Genomic DNA, 20017 nt, shown 5'->3' with positions numbered 1-20017 from the left:
ACCTGTTGAGTAGGCCTACACATCACCACTGCATTCTGGAGGACAATAAATCAAACCTGCTATTCTGGTCACACTAGGCATGTCTGAGTTGATTCTGTGGTCTGGAAGACTGGGGTAGGGAAGCCCTTCCCTGATCAGGAAGGCAACAGCCAGGATGAACTAATCATCCATCCCAACAGGATCTATCAGTGCCCGTTACAGGCTGAATGGCACTGGTATCTTCCTAACATCTGCCTTCCACTGCCCTTCAATACAAAAATCAAAACTGCTTCCCCACATGGACCTCAGCAAGCAGCATGTCTCATTGCAATGATACTTGCCTTGGTTAGGATAGTGCTTTTACTACTTTTTGGGTAAGCCAAAAAACTACTTCAAACTTTGAAAATAAACAAAACTAAAAAAAAAAACCAACCAAAAAAAAAACCCAAGCCTTCCACATAAACTTCTGGACTGAATACAAACAAGATCTTCAGTTTTCTAGGCTGAGCATATCTACAGTGCATTTTTTTTGCAGAAAAGTAGTTGTTCTGGTTTTGTTTGGGGGGGGGGGGGGAAGCTAAGGTGGTAGCTTCTGTAGGAAACTGCTAGAAGTTTCTCGTCTTTGTTCAGTGGACTTGGCTGGGCCTAGGGTGGACCTTGCTGCTGGCCAAGGCTGAGACAGCTGGTAGCAGAATGTTCCATGATAACACCTCTGCGATAACATATTTAAGAAGGGGAAAACAGAAAAAAAAAAAAATGATAGAGAAGATGTGAAGAAGCTGAGTGGGGGCAGAGAGGGGGAGGTGCAAGCCTTGTGGGCCTTGCAGGCCTCACCCTCTGGCCTCCTGCAGGGCAGCCGACTGGGCCCAACTCAGCCCGGCCTGGCTGCAGGAAGTGGCGAGGAGATGAGATGTGAACGAGATGTAAAAAGATGCCGAGAGGCGTCTGCCTGCCTGTTGTGAAGAATTTTTCTTGTGAGGAACAGCTGCAGATGCCAAGGTCAGTGAAGAAGGAGGGGGAAGAGTAATGCTGTTCCTGGCCAAGATTCCCCTGCAGCCTGTGGTGACGACCATGGTGGAACAGGTTGTCCCCCTGCAGCCCATGGAGGCCTACAGAGGAGCAGAGATCCACCTGCAGCCTGTGGAGGGGCAGGTGGATGCCTGAAGGAGGCTGTGGCCCATGGAGGGCCCACTGGGGCAGCCATTCTGGAGGGACTGCACCCCGTGGAAGAGATGACCCACGCTGGAGCAGTTTCACAAAGGATTGTGGCCCATGAGAGGGACCCCATGCTGGAGCGGAGGAGGAATGCGAGGAATTCTTCCCCCAGTGACGAAGTAGCGGCGTAAAACAACACGTGATGAACTGACCGCGACCCCCATTCCCTCTTCTCCCCTGTGCCGCTCGGGGGGGGAGGGGGAAGGTGGTAGAGATAATGTTAAGCCTGGGAAGAGGGAGGGGAGGTTAGCTTGTTCCCTGTCTCATTCTCCTGCTAGTTTTAGAAATAAATGGTTTTCCCCAAGTCAAGTCTGTTTTGCCCATGACAGTAATTTTAAGGATTTCTCCCCGTCCTTATCTCAAACCTTGAGCCATTTTTTCTTATATCATCTCCCCCTATTCTCTCGGAGGGTGGGGGGAGTGAGAGAGAGACTGTATAGTCCTGATCGGGGCTGAACTACGACAGTAGTGAAAACTAGAGGAAATACGCTGAAAATGCTGCATCAATGAACTGTATGATGTGCCTCTCCTTATCCTTTTTCTGATGCTTCTGAAGAATCACTATTTTTGTAACGATATCTTAAGGATAGCTCAGGTGGTCCCGAGACAATCTCCATCTACTTGAGCAGCTGGGTTTCACTTAGAGGTTTGCTCTGGTTTGTGTGGGAGAGTGGATGAGGTGTCCATAGCTTCACAGGTTCTTGCAGGCTCAATAATTCTCTGAGTCTACACTCTCTCTTTTTCTTCTTTAAGAGTAAATTAAATCCTATATACCAGAGTTAGCAAAACAGGCCATGGGATTAGTGTCTATAAATCACCACTGGCATGGTCAGAGCTACACAGACACCAGGAATGCAGCACCTGCATCATGAACTTGGCAGCTGTGCTTTGATAATGGCTGCCTGGTACCCATAGCAGTCTGTGCCATGGTGTTGTGATGGTGATGGTTTGCTGTTAACAGAATATTTCAGAAGACACCTATATAGGCTGCAACCAGCCTTGTAACTGAGATGCAGACATGTCCTAAATTACTGTCCAAACTAGAGCCTCAAAAAGGGACAGAACTAAAATTGCAGTAAATAAAGCTGAATTCAATTAGACAGGAATCATTTACAATAATCAATATCTGAGAATATTTGTTTCATATTCATGTTCACCCTGAAAAATCCGATTTTGGCCAATAATCAAGACAACAAAGAATACCTGAGAATCACATAATAGTATGGACCTATTTTTAAATGCATTCTAAAATGCATTCTACATTACTTATGAAAATAATCTTATTTTAATCCGACTAGGTGTTTTACTTTCATACAGTTTATTCTGAAAATTAAAAGCATAAGCTAAATTAAATACACTGTTAAATGAAAATAAGCAGCTAATAAAAATTTCCACTGTTTCATATAAATTGGTTAAAACAAAACCCCAAAAATAGAAAGCAACACATTACAACTTATTGCCAATTAGCAAGACAATACACTCAGACTGTGAGCATATGCGCTGCATGTACAGTCCTGCAAATCACTGCTTTCAAGAAAGTTCTAGAGCTTCTCTCAAATACAGGACAAGGCAAACACAAGTTTTGAGTGGAAGACTGAAAGTTTTTTTCCACACTAACTCTGCTACAATGTGTACTCATTCATTAAAAATGAAGTTAACTCCAAATACAGAAACAGAAAACACTATATTATGTTAAGCACCTAATGATTTGACTTTTGTTTGGCCTGCCTGGCTTCTTGCATTATGAGATATATTGATATCCACAATTACAGAGCTTCCACTGGCAGGAAAGGTCTTAACTTTCATTAAGAAAACAACTAAAAATAATTTCAGATACTTCATTAAGACATGGAGAATTAACATTTCCTTAATTCCCTGCAAATCTCTCTATTCTAATTAAATAATTTTGATGCTAAGTTTACACTTGTAACAGACACTATTAATCAAATAAAAGATATTTCACACCTTCCCTACATAGGATGTTTTTCTTTTCTAGACAAATGTCTTACTATGCCTTACATCCTGTTTAGAGAGGACAATTTAGTGATAACACCATACGAGTAAATATGGAAAACTATCAGAAATCTCCATTTGTGTATTTCTTTCACATATTTTATTACAAAAAGTTGAAGGTCTCAAAAATGGTAACTACTTGAGTATAAGTTTGATGTAAATTTCTACTTACATCTTCAGCTTTTGAACCTTGATCCTGCAAAGATTTTTGTAGTTCTTCAACTTGGGACTGCACTTCTAGAAGTCTCTGATTTACCAATCTAGGAAAGATATTATATTTTTGTTTTTCAGAAAAAAAAACCAAACAACTGCAAGAGGAAGCCTGAGATTTTTAGTGTCCAGTGTTTTCAGGTCATCCACAACAGAGATGCAATAATGTTTTTTATACACAGAAAAGTTACAGAAGTAGTTAGAGCATAAAGTAGTTCCAGTGATTATAGCTTGTAGTCATCCAGAACATTCTGATAATCTTCCAAGAAAACATAAATGCATGTATTAAGAAATAATTTCTCTATACGTCAAACAAGAGTATCTAACAGTCAGTTTTTCTGTGTGAGAGTTACTAGTTACTGCTTTTACACAGTCACAGAATCCTATAAACCTGTAGGTTGGAAGGGATCTCCAGAGGTTGTCTGAATCAGAACTGCTCCTTACAGCAAGGGCACTTACAGCAGACTACTGGGAACTGTGTCCAGTTGAGGTTTGGACACCTTCAAGACCAAGATCTGACCTCTTTGGCACTCTCTTCTAGAGCTCAGAAATTTCTTCTGGGAATGTTTTTTTTCCCTTGTATTCAGTCAGAATTTCCCCATACTCCATATTGTGTCTATTGTCTCTTGTACCTCCACTATCGATCTCCGAGAAGAGCTGGGTTTTGTTTTCTTCACACCTTCCCATCAGGTATATGTAGATCACAGTGTTGTCTCCTCTATGCCACCTTTTCTTTGGCCTGAACAAAGCCAGTTCTCAGTCTTATCCTACGCATCACATGCTCCAGTGCTCCTTATCTTAGCAGTATTCTGCTGCACACCTGTACATCCATGTCCTTCTTATAGTGGGGAATCCAAAATTATATGCAATGTCTAGATGTGATCTCATAAGTTAATGATAAGAGGTGAGGGATCATCTTCCTAGACTGATTGCCTGCACTCTGGTGAGGACAGCTCAGGTCACAGTCAGCTGCAAGATCCCCAGCTGACATATCCTCATTTGCTGCCCACTGCGACCCCAGGGCTTTTGCAGCAGAGCTGCTCCTGAGCCTACTGGTTCCAGCCAGCACTGCCTGGCTTCTCCCAGACAGGGACAGGGCTCTCATGAGCTCATTTCTCCAGACTGCTGAGCTCCTCTGAATAACAGCTCTCCCTTTCATTGTATCAATCACTCCTCCCAACATAGTACCATCCTCAAACACACTAAGAGTCCCTCCAATTAGTTAAGTTCTTAATAAAGGTGATGAACAGCACTGGTCCTCGTATTGATGCCTAAGGAACTCGGGTAGCCAGTTGGGTTTTGTACCACTGATGGTAACACTTTAGGCCCAGCTGCCCAACCAATTTTCCATTCACTTTTCTGTCCAGTCTGTATCTAACCATTCTGAAGACAAGGATACTATGGAGACTGTGACAAAGGCTAAAGCCAAAGCTAAGGTAAGCATTGTCCACTGTTTCACCCTTCTTCATCTCATTGTCAAGACAACTGGATTAGTTAGGTATGATTTGTCCTGAACAAATTCAAATTGGCCTTTACTAATTACTTTCTTGTGCCTCATGTTGCTGGAAACGGATTCCAGATGGACTTGCTTTGCAAAATTCCCAGAGAAAGAGCTGTGGCTAACAAGTCTCTGTAGTTCTCCAGACTCTGTTTCTTGCCCTTCTTGAAGGTGGGTACAGTATTTACCTTTTCTCAGGCTTGAGGAACCTTCCCCAATCAAAGGGGAAAATTAAACAGAGAGCAGATTCAAAGCTTAGATAGAAAGCAGCCTCACAACAACATCAGCCAGCTACCTCACCATGCTCAGATGCATGCTGTCTGGTCTCATGGACTCATATGCTGATTAGCTTAATCTAGCAGGGTCAGCTAGAGCAGGTTGCCCAGGAACATGTCCTGTTGGGTTTTAAATATCTCCAAGGATGGAGACAACCTCTCCAGGCAACCTATTCCAGTGTTAAGCAACCTTTCCAGTAAAAAAAAAAAAAAAAAAAGAAGGTATTTTCTTACATTTAGATGAAACTTTAATTTAACTTCTATTTTAATTTCTGCCCACTGCCTCTTGCCCTATTACTGGCCGTCACTATGAAAAGCCTAGCTTCATCTCCTTCAGACCCTCACATCAGATATTTATAATCATTGACAAGATCTGCCCTGAGCCTTCTCTTTTGCAGGCTACAGTCTCTATTCCTCAGACTCTCCTTACATGAAAGATGCTGCAGGCCCACAATCACAACCTTGTGGTCTTTCACTGGACTGACTCCAGTAAGTCCACGTCTTTCTTGTACCACGAAGGCCAGGGTTGGACACAGTACAGTCAAAAGCATATGGCATTGTTAGAAAAATCAATTGAAACAGAGGATAAAACTTATTACCTGTTTTCTGTCTCCAATTCATTCTTCCGTAAGTTTGCATCATCAAGAAGGCTCTGCAACAAGGCAATCTTTTCATTGTCAGAACCTTCTTGGTTCAACTTTAACATCTTGTTCTCATGCTGAAGGCGAATGAGTTTCTCCCTAAACACATAAAATAATATTTTGTGGAAAACAGTATACCAATCTCTATAAGGAAAATGACAGTTTACCAAAGGAGGTGTAAACATAATGTAAAAATAATCTTTACCTATTTCCTATCCCTGGAAACATTCAAGGCCAGGTTGGACAGGGCTCTGAGAAACCTGATCTAGTTGAAGATGTCTCTGCTCCAGGGGACATCCCTGGGGGGACTGGACTGCATGACATTTAAAGGTCCCTTCCAACCCAAACTATCTTATGATTCTATGATTTAAAGGAGACAGCTGAAACAACAATCATATCTTCAAACCCCCAAATACAAACCTGATTAAAGGAGTTGTAATTGTAGAAAGCACAACACAAGGAAGTTGCTTAAGTGCCTCTATTAGATCTCAGAGTACAGCTGGACAGATTTATAGGTAGAATGTGGAGCACACAAAGCTTGGTGCCAAGGGAGGTTATAATCAAAGCTGTCACTGAACTACTGCATGAACCTGAGCAAGTCACTTGAACCCCGTTAGTCTATTTTCACAGAACCTTAAAATTATTCAGGTTGGGAAAGACCCTTAAGTTAACTGAGTCCACCCACTAACCTAACACCACCAAGTCTCCCACTAAACCATGTCCCTAAGCACCACATCTACATGTCTTTTAAACACCTCCCGGGACAGTGACTCAACCACTTCCCTGGGCAGCCTGTTCCAGTGCTTGACAATCCTTTCAGTGATGAAATTTTTCCTAATATCCAATCTAAACCTCCTCTGGAGCAACTTGACGCTGTTCCCTCTCATCCTAACACCTGCTACTTGGGAAAAAGAGACCGACACCCACCTTGCTACAACCTCCTTTCAAGTAGTTGTAGAAAATGATAAGATCTCCCCTCAGCCTCCTTTTCCAACCGCAGTTCCCTCAGCCACTTCTCGTAAGACTTTTTCTGTAGACCCTTCACCAGCTTAATTGCTCTTCTCTGGACACACTCCAGCACCTCAGTGTCCTTCTTGCAGTGACAGGCCAAAACCAGAACACAGTATTCGAGGTGCAGCCTCACCAGTGCTGAGTACAAAGGGACAATCACTTCCCTAGTCCTTCTGGCCACATTATTTCTGATACAAGCCAGGATGCTATTGGCCTTCTTGGCCACCTGAGGACACTGCTGGCTCACACTGCACAGTGCACAGAGGGGATTCCCAAAACAGGGAAGCTCAGGGGGGAGCCGAGAGAGGCGCCACAAGTCGCCATGCGCCTGCAGCTCGCTCAAGAGCAGCTGATGAGACCTGGGCAGAGCCAGGGGGCACCAGTGGCCCAGCCCCTCTCCAAGTATAAGGCAGGCTGTAGGGAGCGCCAGCGACCAGGGCTGGCAAACAGGGCCCTGGGAGCAACAAGAAGGACTACGGGGCCCTGGGAGCAACAGTTAAGGACTCTGGGGTGCAGGTAGTCTTTTAATCAATCCTCTTGGTCAAAAGGAAGGGGCCTGAAAGGGCCAGCCGAATCTGGCAAGCCAACAAATGGCTACAGGAGTGGTGCCACAGCCATGCCTTTGGCTACTTAGACCACGGGACTTGCTTTGAGAAGCCTGGTCTACTAGGGACGGACCGGGTACACCTAACTGAAAAGGGGAAGAGCATGTTTGGCCAAAGGCTTGCCAGGCTCGTCAAGAGGGCTTTAAACTAATGCTGACAGGGGAGGGGGAGCACAGTCCAGCCCACCACTGTCAGAATGGCGCCAGTGCCAGCACCAAGTGCCCAGAACCCAGTGAAGCATCACAGATAAGTACGAGTGAATCTAGAACACACTCCAAAGGAACTCCTATTGCTCCAGCCAACAAATTGGCTTAATCAGGGGCCTGGCTTAAATGCATCGATGCCAACACGTGTAGCATGGGGAACAAACAGGAAGAGTTAGAGATGTGTGTGCACATGCAGGGTTACGATCTTGTTGGCATCACAGAGACATGGTGGAATGGCTCCTATGACTGGAGGGCTGGGATGGAAGGATATAGGCTCTTTAGGAAGGACAGGCAGGGGAGACAAGGAGGGAGTGTCGCCCTTTATGTCAGCAACCAGCTGGAGTGCATAGAGCTCCACCTGGACACGGATAAGGACCTGACAGAGGGCTTACGGTTCAGGATTAGAGGGAAGGAAGGGACAGGGGACATCAGAGTGGGGGTCTGCTACAGGCCACCTGGCCAAGAGGACCGAGCAGACAAGGCCCTCTACAGGCAGACAGGAGCAGCCTCACAGTCACAAGCCCTGGTCCTCATGAGGGATTTCAACCACCCCAACATCTGTTGGAGAGACAACACGGCAGGGCACAGGCAATGCAGAAGGTTCCTGGAATGAGTGGGTGACAACTTCTTCCTACAAGTGATCGAGGAGCCAATGAGGAGGGGTGCCATGCTGGACATTGTTCTCACCAACAGGAAGGGGCTGGTGGGAGACATGGAACTTAAGAGCAGCCTTGGCTGCAGCAACCATGAGATGGTGGAGTTCAAGAACCTCAGGGCAGCAAGGAGGCTGCACAGCAAGCTCTCTGCTGTGAACTTCAGGATGGCAGACTTTGGCCTCTTCAAGGATGTGATGGGTAAAGTGCCATGGGAGGTGGCCCTGGAGTGAAGAGGGGTCCAAGAAAGTTGGTTGATATTCAAGGACTACCTCCTCCAAGCTCAGGAGCAATGCATCCTGATGAAGAGCAAGTCAGGCAAAAACACCAGGAGGCCTGCGTGGATGAACAAGGAGATCCTGGACCAACTGAAAATCAAGAAAGAGGCCTACAGAGGGTGGACGCAAGGACAGGTGGCCTGGGAGGAATACAGAGAGGTTGAGCGACCACGTATCAGATAAGGGAGGCTAAAGCCCTGATGGAATTTAATCTGTCCAGGGACGTCAAGGACAACAAAAAAAAGCTTCTATAGGTACACTGGGGACAAAGGGAAGTCCAGGGAGGATGCAGGCTCTCTCCAAAAGGAAACGGGTGACCTAGTTACCTGGGACATGGAGAAGGCTGAGATACTCAATGACTTTTTTTGCCTCAGTCTTCACTGATAAGGGCTCTAGCCACGTCACCCACGTTGCAGAAGGCAAATGCAGGGAGTGGGAGAATGAAAAAATGCCCACTGTAGTGGAAGAGCAGGTTCAGGAACACCTAAGGAATCTGAAGGTGCACAAGTCCATGGGACCCAACAAGATGCATCCGTGAGTTCTGAGGGAACTGGCAGATGAAGTTGCCAAGCCACTGGCCATCACACTTGAGAAGTCATGGCAATCAGGTGAGGTTCCCGATGACTGGAGGAGATGTAACATAACCCCCATTTTTAAAATGGGGAACAAGGAGGACTCAGGCAACTACAGGCTGGTCAGCCTCACCTCTGTGCCTGGCAAGGTCATGGAGCAGATTCTCCTGGAAACCATGCTAAGGCACATGGAGAGCAAGGAGGTGGTTGGTGACAGCCAACAAGGCTTCAGTAAGGGCAGATCATGCCTGACTAATTTGGTGGCCTTCTATGACGGGATAACAGCATCGGTGGACAAGGTACAAGCAACTGATGTCTATTAATCTACCTGGACTTATGCAAGGCATTTTGCACTATCCTGCATGACATCCTTCTCTCTAAACTGGAGAGACATGGGTTTGATCGACAGACCACTTGGTGGATAAGGAATTGGCTGGACGGCCGTAGTCAGAGAGTGGTGGTCAACAGCTCAATGTCCAGGTGGAGACTGGCAACAAGAGGCATTCCTCAGGGGTCCATATAGGGCCCGGCCCTGTTCAACATCTTTGTCGGCAACATGGACAGTGGGATAGAGGGCACCCTCAGCAAGTTCACTGATGACACCAAGCTGTGTGGTGCTGTTGACACACTGGAGGGGAGGGATGCCATCCAGAGGGACCTTGACAGGCTGGACAGGTAGGCCTGTGCAAACCTCGAAGTTCAACCAGGCCAAGTGCAAGGTCCTGCATGTGGGTTGGGGCAATCCCAGGCACCAATGTAGGCTGGGCGGAAAATGGATTGAGAGCAGCCCTGAGGAGAAGGACTTGGGTGTGTTGGTTGATGAGAGGCTCAACATGAGCCAACAATGCACCCTTGCAGCCCAGAAAACCAACCATACCCTGGGCTGCATCAAGAGGAGTGTGGCCAGCAGGTCAAGGGAGGTGATTCTGCCCCTCTACTCTGTTCTCAGGAGACCTCACCTGGAGTACTGCATCCAGCTCTGGAGTCCCCAACATAAGAAGGATGTCGACCTGCTGGAATGAGTCCAGAGGAGGGCCACAAAGACGATCAGAGGGCTAGAGCACCTCTTCTGTGAGGACAGGCTGAGAGAATTGGGGCTGTTCAGCCTGGAGAAGAGGAGGCTCTGGGGAGAACTTATAGGAGCCTTCCAGTACCTAAAGGCAGCCTACAGGAAAGATAGGGAAAACCTCTTCAGCAGGGCCTGTTGTGAAAGAATGAGGGGTAATGGTTTCAAAAAAGAAGGAGGCAGATTCAGATTAGACACAAGGAAAAGAAAAAAATTTACAATGAGGGTTGTAGAACACTGGAACAGGTTGCCCAGAGAGGTGGCAGATGCCCAACCCTGGAAACATTCAAGGTCAGGTTGTATGGGGCTCTGTGCAACCTGATCTTGTGGGTGATGTCCCTGCTCCTTGCAGGGGGGTTGGACTACATGACCTTTGAAGGTCCCTTACAACCCAAACTATACGATTCTATTCATCATGGAGTGGACTGAAGGACCTTGCTAGAACACCATCCCTCAAATATTGGTGTGCTGCCCCTAGGCTTATCTCTAGTCAGCCTTGTTTTCTCCCTTCCCCCTTCAAATCTAGTTTAAAGCTTTTTCAGTGGGCCCTGCTAACTCCTCATGTCACTTAACTTGTTCATTTCCTCAGGTGCAACTGACAGGCCACAGACTGAATCCGCCTCACAAAACTCACCCATTTAGTCTGTAGGTCTTCTCTACGAGATGGAGAAAGGTGCTTAAGCACAGACCCATGCTCCATCATCATGAAAGGAACATGAGAGGAGTAGTGGCTACTCCTGTGGGTAGGCTGCCTTGTGCAGTTTTCCCCCTTCATCAGCAGAAGCAGCAGCCCAGACCTCCAGATCAGAAAGTTCCAGTCCTACAGCAACCACTGCTACTGTCCACCTCTATCAAGTACGCATAGAGGCCAAGTTTAGGAGCTGCAAACAAGTCTGCATGGATGTATGCTTGCATAAGATCCAGAAGTCACCTTCAGGAGCCAAAGATGAAGAGTCAGTGAAACCACATGCTATGCTTGGGTATTTATGCCATTTAGGGTCCTGTCCTCTCTCACACAATCATGTGGAAGGTTTATGAAGTAACTCCATACTCCACTAACCCTGCCTCAAAACATTATTTTTTTCTTCTGTTGTTTCTCAACAAAATGAAAAATAATTGCTCTTGTAGTATGGTGCAGCAGCACAGCTGGAAGAAAACCAAATCTTTTCTATTATTAGCTTTCTAGAAAGATATTGTTTTACTGCTGAACAGTGCATTTTTACCCCATATTGAGCTTTCCAGGTGTTAAAATACTGTATCAGTATTGGTAGAGATACAATAAAACATTTCCTGAAGAGCTAACAGATTTCTGAGATGTGTTTGTCTTAAAAGCTTTTAGTATCCTGGCAAGGCTAAAGCCACAGCCTGCAACATCTTAAGATACATTGATTTTCAGCTCTGCCACTGCTCTTCTTCCTTTTACTCAACTGTAAACATTTGCCATGATACAAAATGGAATACTCTTCCTTTCACAATTTCAGTCGTTTTTTCCACATACAACAATGCACAAATTGTCATTACAAACAAGTCTGTCTGTTAATGCATGTATAAGTTGCAGTTATATGAACTCTCTGCAGGAAAAGACGACACACAATGTAAGGATAAAAGGTTTTTTTGTTTTCCTTTTTTTTTTTTTTTTTGAGCACAATATAAACTCAAGAGAGGTCAACAGAATTTTGTCTTAAGCATAACAGCTCCCATTGTGCAGAAATGCAAAAGGAGAGAAAACCCCAAACATTAATTGTAGAAACTTTCTAACACTGAAAACAACTTAACATCTCTGGGTACATTGTAAAGGTTAGTAAAGCAAAGCAGACAGTAGCTTACTTTATTTCTGGAGTAATAATTTCTGCTGCTAAACTGTCTGAAGGCTCCTGTCTTCCCAGAGGCATCAATCCTGAGTTAGGAAAAGTAAAAAATTTAGCAAGCAGACCAGTAACATTGTTTAAAAGACCAGGGAAACATTCTAGAAGTTTACAGTTTTAGAGTAATGCTAGACAGTGGAAAGTGACACAAAGTCAGGCTACAGCAAGATACATAGTACAATTTCATTTGGTGAATAATCATGATTTCTGTCTTCATTCTGATGAAGTAATTCTGTGGTGTATATTTTCTGCTTATTAGCTTATCGAATAACTACAGAGCTGTGCAACATTACACATAGAAATAAACTGCAACAAATGAAACCACACACACAAGAAAACTTAGTATCTCTCTAAAGAAAATCACACAGAAGTCAGAAGTACATTCTAAAAATATCACACTAGGGAGAAGACAAATTTCTGACTGACTGAAATAAGGTTTGAACTTTTCAGATGCTTACAAAGTTATGAATAGCTGAAGCATCTTAGAGAAACTTAAATTTATTCTATGGTAAAAAAAATGGCATTCAATACTCTCCAAAGAAGTCCTCTAAACTTTGGAAAAGGTGCATTTAGTCTCCGTATTTGTCCTTTACCTGTAGTGGTAAGTTGACCCTCCTGAGCTTGTACACATCTAAGCTCTTCAATAGTTTCTTTCAAAGAATCTCTTTCTGTTCTTAATCTCTGAATAATTGGAAAGAAAATGAATATCAGTCTTGGTACTACAAATCCATCTTGAACCATACTCAAGTGATGAAAAGGCATAACCTTCAACACCTTAAAAAGAATTTAATGCAACCCTATAAATTATGTTCAAATTAAGGCATCTTAGTCTATTTTATAACAGAATAAACATAAATATTATATATTCCACATGAATAGTGGTTTTTTGAGAAGGGCTGCAGCTCTGTATTACACTTCGGGGGGTAAAAATATCAATGTCTAAGCTTACAAAATCAAGATATTAGCGATAACAAATTCTGTTACCAGGTAGTAAATAGCATCCACTGGAGCCACTCAGCCATCCTCCTTTTCCCCTCATTAGGGCTGATTTCAAGGGAAAAGGAAGGGAATTAAGAGACTATAGACTTTTCCCCCCACCACAAAACGGAGGTTTAGCCAAGAGTGAAATAAAAAGCAGGTGAGTATATAGTTAATACACAAACATCTGCATTAACTTCATTTTGTTTCTTTCAACAGTGAAAGTGTGAGCAGCATTTCCAGGTCACCTTCCTCCTGCTTGTCAGCTGGCCTTGCCATTCACCAGCATCTTCGTTACAGAAGAAAATTAGTTGCTTGAGGCTCAGTCCAAAGAGAATTGAAGAACAAGACTAGAGTACCTTGAGATCTACACAGATAGCTCTCCAGCAGCATCAGGCAAACACTCTCTCAATTTTGCACAAGTCCCCTTCTGGCAAAAAATGAGAATCTACAGGTAGCACCACATTTTTGTCCAGAAGGTTACCAAAATTAAAAAATGAAAGGAGAAAATGGCAAATACGTAAAGATCCAAGTTGTAGTGTGCTACAGAACTTTCAGACATGTGCAGTCTAAAAGGTCCTGGACAGACCTTGGCTCTCTGTAAGTATGGAGTTATGTAGACTGACAGCTCCTTGCATTTCGTCTTTGATTCAGACGTATTTTATATTTCAGCCCAAATGGACCCAGGACTTGGCAAACGATATTTTGGTGAGGTGCGACAGCGGCTTCTGCTATATTTCTGAATCCTGCAAGGTGAATTCTTGTGCAACTGCCAGAACAATCTGAATAAAGTGTACGTTCTGTTAGCATTGAGACCAATTTCAAAAACCCCACAGGTGAAAAAACTGTTTTTACCATAAATACTACAGAAGAAGTGCCACACAGAGGAGTGCTCAAACTCAGTTGCTGAAAGCAAAGATTCTGCAGTCTGCTACCATCAGTCAGAAAATACTACGTTGATCAATCAAATGCCAGAATATTTTAATGAATAGAAAAAGCCCTACGGCTTCACTTGTACACTGCAGACAAAGTCAACTAATCAAATTATCTTAATATTTGTACAGCACACCACAGAGGTAAAATGCCAAGCTACAGAGCCGAAGATACACAACACGCTATCACACTTTGCCAGAACAAAGTCAAGGACAAAACCAATTCCAATAACTGTTTCCAAAATACAACTGACAAGATATCACTACGTAGCTTGCAATCTGTGGTGGGCAATGTTAGTGATAAGTATGTGACAAGGAACAGAGAAAATAGGTAACACAGGTAGTAAATCACTAATTCACTTGTTGAGAGACTTCCGCTGTAATCTACTTCTCACGGACACATGCATTCAAAATAATGTATTGAAAAACAACATCTGCTGCCAAAAAATGCTGTTTGCCAGGGTAGAACAGAAAACTGTACAACAATAGCCTTGCGATTCAGATCCTTTGTGCAAGATGAAGTGGTCCACCAAGCTATGGGTAAGCCACAGGCACAAAATTACCATTTCAAACATAATAAAACTGTAAAAACAAACTTTAAATAAAGAGCAGGAAAGAAAGCCAAAGCACAGTACAAACAGAGTTACTATGAGCATTCCAATCTGAACTGAAGGGCAAATGGAAGTGATATCAAAGACAAGTGTCCACAATAGCTTGAAAGTTTAATAAAAAATGGAAATTAAAGACCTATGAACAGAAAATAACTTAAAACTTTCAATTCAAATGCTATTCAAGTGCAGGGGCTGGAAATTTTTGAAAGAATTGGACAGGAAATAAGACTATTGAGGGAAAAGCCTACAGAGATTCTAACTGATGGATAGATGGACTTATATCTAAAACAAGCCCAAGAAATTACTAACTCAAAATGCTGGCCTTGGTTTGAGGTAATCTGAGGCACCCGCACATACATTTCTAAGAAATAAGCTAAAATAAACTGGTGAGAAACAGTAGTGTGCAAGAGAAGTCTGAAGGATCAGTCTTGGCAAGAGAGGACAGAGAAATCAAATGCAGAATCACTAGCAGCAAATGACAGAGAGGAAGAGAATAGACTGGTACCCATCCTGTGTATTCCATGTTGGCAGTACAAGAGACATCAACAAGGAGCTGTCATAAAAGGCAAGACTGCCACAAAAGACATCCCTCTACATGACTCCTAAGCCTCTTGCTGCAGTAGTCATGACTCCACAAAGAGAAACATGCTGGCAGTACCTCAAAGAATGCTTTAGAAAAAATGCAACAGGATTTTAGTTCTATGATGATGCTACTGAAATCCTACTTTAAATAGTTTTTCAGAATACATTACCATTACCCTGGGTGTTTATTAACCTTCTCATGGTAAATGCTCAAGAAACAATATGAGATCCCACATGCGAAGGCTTTTCCTCTTAAAAAAGGGCTGCATATGTTTTCGTACAGTCACTTTATTCCATCCTGTATAGTTCTTAGCCTTAAAAAGGATCTTGTACACAAATATTAGAAAATTTTAAGTGAAAAAAAGACTTCCTAACTTAAAAAGCTTGCTGTAAATGGCTAATTATAATTATCATATCTGTGTTGTAAAGGACACAAAGTTGCTATCACTACTACGAAAAACATAACCCCTTGGCACTTACATCTTTTTCTTTTTGGAGGCTGTCTACTTTTTCTTTCAGTCGTTTGCATTCATAATCTAATTTATCAGCTTTCTTGGATTCTTCAGATAACCTGTTTTGTAGTTCAACTGCCTGTGAGAACAAGAATCAATAATTTGTCTGCAAATATTAAAACAAAATACACAAGACAAAGTAGCCAATTACCATGCACCATGAGTCATGTTGTAAACAAGTGAAATAGTTACCTATAGGACATACTAAAAACTGCTTTAATCAGTTTTTCTGTGTTTCAGCAAAACCAATAGCATTCAAGTATTAGGTCTTTGAGTAAGCAAAAGAAGCAAAAACTGTCAAGTATTCTCAGTACATCGGAAAACAAGAATTTAAGCCCAAGCATGGTTTACAGAAAAAAAAGCTATATAGTTCTAAGGATCAAAGAGCTTAGGAAAAGTAGAAAAATTATCCTTCCTTCTGAGAAGCCTAGGGGAAAAAAAAAACAAAACATCTGAAGAAAGTAAATTATCTACACCTTTTATTAACATCATTTCACAAGCCTCACTCAGAATTTAACCACCAGTTTATGAAGTAATGTAACGTTTCTCAACTTGAGATTTTCCTAGCAATTTTTAGTATACTAATATAAAGATTCAGCCATAGGCTCATAAGTTGTTCTTTTAACTTCAAAAGGAAACACTGCTGACAAAGTTGCATGTATACTTTCAACTACAGATCAGTAAAGAGCTTTTAAAATTAAATGAGCAGGAATCTGAAAGCTGAGCAGAAACGATCAGTGAACGGGAGGCAAATCAATGAAGTCTTGCCTTTTCAAAACTCTCAGCCTTTACTAGCAAAGGCTTATTCCCAGAACATTAGTAAAGCTGATAATGCAGAGAGTATGGAAGGCAAGTAAGCTGAATAAAGACTGACTTGTAAACACAAAAGCTGAATGAAGACTCAGCTAAAGATGTAAAGCTTCTTCTGAAGCAATTCGTAAGAAGGTTTTTTCATGGCTTTTAGATTAGAGAGAAAGTGACTAACTTAAATTGTGAAGAAAAGCAGTAGCCATACCTACATTAAGACTGTCTAGTCATTCTAATTACCTTTAATTTTCAATAAAAATATATTGTTTAGCTATAGCAAAATAACTACCAGGCCTAAAATCTCCTTGGTCTTAAGTTTTAGAGAAGGACTTTGCTGTGGTTGTTCTTAAATTAAAGGCTATTAAAAAAAAAAAAAAGCACAGGCTTGCTATTTTTGAGATTATCCAATTAAAAATCACTATCAAAATGTTAAGTATGAAAATATTTTAATTTCTCAGATGTTATATCCATCACGGGGTCTATCAGAATAACTGCAAGTATTAAAAAAAAAATGCAGGCCTTCACCTATGATTGTGCCACTTGCAAAACAGGTATATTTTAACTTCAAATGGAAACAAATGCATTAATGTTTGTAATAATTCATGGTATGATAATGGTATGTAGAAAAACACAGGAGGAAATAAATCTTGTTGAATCAGGACTTGGGACTGTATAGAAAGATATACAGCTACATGGTAATGCTGAAAAACAAAACAAAAAATAACTACCATCACATTTACTGAGCATTATCTGACATGTGGAATGAGTAAAGCAGGAATCTTGCAGCAAAGGAAAGCAAGACATATTGTTAAAAATATATCAGAATGCACATGCACAAAGGGGCTGAATTAAAACTACACAAAATAATCCTGGAATCCTCACATTTCAAGTCTTCACACTGCAATAAAAAAAAAGTTTCTTAGAAAATGCTTGTGCTTGCTTTCAGAAGAGTGAACAAAAGCTCTTAAATTAATAATGCTATTACATGTCCCAGCATAACACATCACCACTAGCCTCATTTTGCAGAAACTGCTGGGTGGGGTGAAGATACAATTTCCTTGTAGATCACTACAGGAGTTTGAACCAAGCACTTTCATTTGCACAGCACAGAGCTTCTAAGCCAAAGAACTCCTCTGATGGCATCATCATGACTGGGGCTTGATCCCTCACATACCAGACAAGACACATTCCACTACAGGGGCACACTAGTGCTCAGCAGTGACATAACATCGGAATCCTTATACCTGTCTTAGTTCTTATAGCACAATTTAGGATTCCCAGAAATTAATTTTGTGACAGCTCATGATTCACAGGAAGGTCTCAAAAGCTGCTCAGCCTTACAGACACTGAAGGCAAACACACTGAGTGTTCATTTTGAGGCACTGTGGTTAGGTAAAGAAAACTCACATTTGCCACAGGAGACACCTGAGGTTTATTCCAGTTTCAGCCACTGGAATAGTTTTGTACAAATTAAAAGCTCCTAAGACATGAAATCATACCGATAAAACACAGCAAATGATAAAGAAAAGGAAGAGTACTTTTGCAATACAAATTATAGGACTTATCCTTATTGTTAGTGAAATAAGAACGATCAGATGCAGATGTAGAGGTTACACAACTGTATCACATGCTCAGTAGTGAAATATTTGTTGCCAGTAAGCGCGACACTACTCATGTGTGAAAGGCCACTGCTTTCTACATTTACTTCTCCCTTTGATCATCTGTTATTTCAGCATTCTTCTTGTCCAAGTTCATTTCTTCTGGTGGAATCATTTGGACTGTATTTATGACTAGCCCATAGAGGCTGAAGCTACTTGTCTTAATAACTAAGATGGCCACGTGCTGGAAAAAAAAAGCTGTCAAGTCTTAGGGACACGCACTGCTCCTGGGCTTGTAATGTTGTTTGTGTTGTGTCTGTTTTTTTATTCTGCTGTAACCTGATATATAGGGACCCCTGTGCCATGACCATTTGAAATTATAAGAGGGTAGAAATACAGTGCAGGCACTATTACTTCAACAAACCAGGCTCTGTCTTGCCCTGTAACAAGAAACCCAGCATGATCTCATGTCAATGTAGTGTCAAAGTAGAGAGAAGATGAAGCACATCTTCCACCTCTATAGAAACAGGATTACATGGCACTTTGATAAGCAGGAGAATAAACAGAGTGCGTGCTGGTGACATTTTGTACTCTGCTGCATGCATATAAACAACATAACTCTCATAACTGGACAAATTCAGACATATCAGACAAACCAGAACCTTAAATAAAAGAGATTACTTAACCACAGGAAAAACTTCTCAGCTGTGGTGCATTCCTCACTGCTGGAAATTTCTAAGTGAAAAGTCGATACTTCTCTGAAATAGCGGGGCTCTATTTCAAGTCCCACTACTGAATATGAATTAGGAATAATTTGAGAAAAAAAACTTAACATCTGTTGATTTTTTTTAAATAAAAAAATACTACTTACTGGCAAAATAATGTACACTTGAAATAATGATAAGAATTGTAGGAAAAGAGGACAAAGCTAGTACCTGCAAAACACAGAAGTCTTCTAAACGCAAGGAGCTGTTGGTTCATAATTTTTTTTTTCCTTTGAGATTTTAGCCATGTTACGAAGAGAAAGTGTTGAACAATACAGAAAACTGTCCTTACCTGTCTCTTGTATGTTTCCAGCTGACTGCGGGCTGCATTGGCCTTCCTCAGTTCTTCTTCCAGGCTCACAGTATTTTGCATGTACATTGTATTCTTCTCTTCTAAGAGTTTCACTTGCCGTCGCAAATCGCCCAGGTCTTCCAATTTCTTTTTGTATGACTCCACCTGGCTTTCTAACTTGGCTACTTTATCAGAAGAATGCCTGGAGGGACAGATTTGTATCAGATTTGTACTCTGAAAACTAACAAAATGAAATATCCTTAGGCTTCCTCAGTATTTTGCCTTAATGCAGAAAACATTCTGAAACATCATGGGGAGAACAAGAAAGCAATCATATGCTCCTATTACTAACGTTTTCACTTTTAAAGCGTCTGCTTCTCTTCCACAGTGATTTGTCAACTCAAAGAGCTGTTGATGGGGGTACTTCTAAACACTATCACACTTCCTAATACAGCCTTCTTATCTGCTTCCAATCTTAAAATAATAGTTAAAGTACCTTCACTCCCACTTACTTCCCTTCAAATCTAAATTGATCCTCAGTCCTGCATTCTATAAGGGTAAAGAATAAAATTTTCTGCCCTTCAATTTGTTTTAATGATAGTCAGGAATACAATCAAAGATAAATCTCCTGGGCAGCATATACTTGCAGGTGGTGGTTCAACCCAAGTCAGCAATTGAGTACCACAGAGCCGCTCACTCACCCTCCCCCAGGAGATGGGGGAGAGAATCAGGAACAAAAGAAAACTCATGGGTTGAGATAATGATATTTTACTAGGATAGCAAAGGAAAAGAAAATAATATATATTAAAAATGATAATAATAGGAATAATAATAAAAAATACAAAACTAATTAA

At 41.9% G+C, this 20017-nt stretch overlaps 1 protein-coding gene across 5 annotated transcripts in view; it reads right to left on the bottom strand.

Moving 5' to 3' along the window:
• Positions 1-20017, bottom strand: part of HOOK3 (hook microtubule tethering protein 3) — a 101251-nt gene that overhangs the window by 22473 nt on the left and 58761 nt on the right. For all 5 annotated transcript variants that reach the window (XM_086771228.1, XM_086771227.1, XM_086771229.1 and 2 more), the window contains 6 exons: positions 19164-19365; positions 15671-15781; positions 12681-12768; positions 12050-12119; positions 5790-5930; positions 3380-3467 (listed from right to left, as the gene is read on the bottom strand). In XM_086771228.1, coding sequence (XP_086627354.1) covers positions 3380-3467; positions 5790-5930; positions 12050-12119; positions 12681-12768; positions 15671-15781; positions 19164-19365 — 700 coding nt within the window. The remainder of the gene's footprint in view (positions 1-3379; positions 3468-5789; positions 5931-12049; positions 12120-12680; positions 12769-15670; positions 15782-19163; positions 19366-20017) is intronic.

Source organism: Chlamydotis macqueenii, chromosome Z (genome assembly GCF_036417535.1).
Source record: "Chlamydotis macqueenii isolate bChlMac1 chromosome Z, bChlMac1.mat, whole genome shotgun sequence".
Taxonomy (NCBI): domain Eukaryota; kingdom Metazoa; phylum Chordata; class Aves; order Otidiformes; family Otididae; genus Chlamydotis; species Chlamydotis macqueenii.
This window is presented reverse-complemented; position numbering and strand designations above follow the sequence as displayed.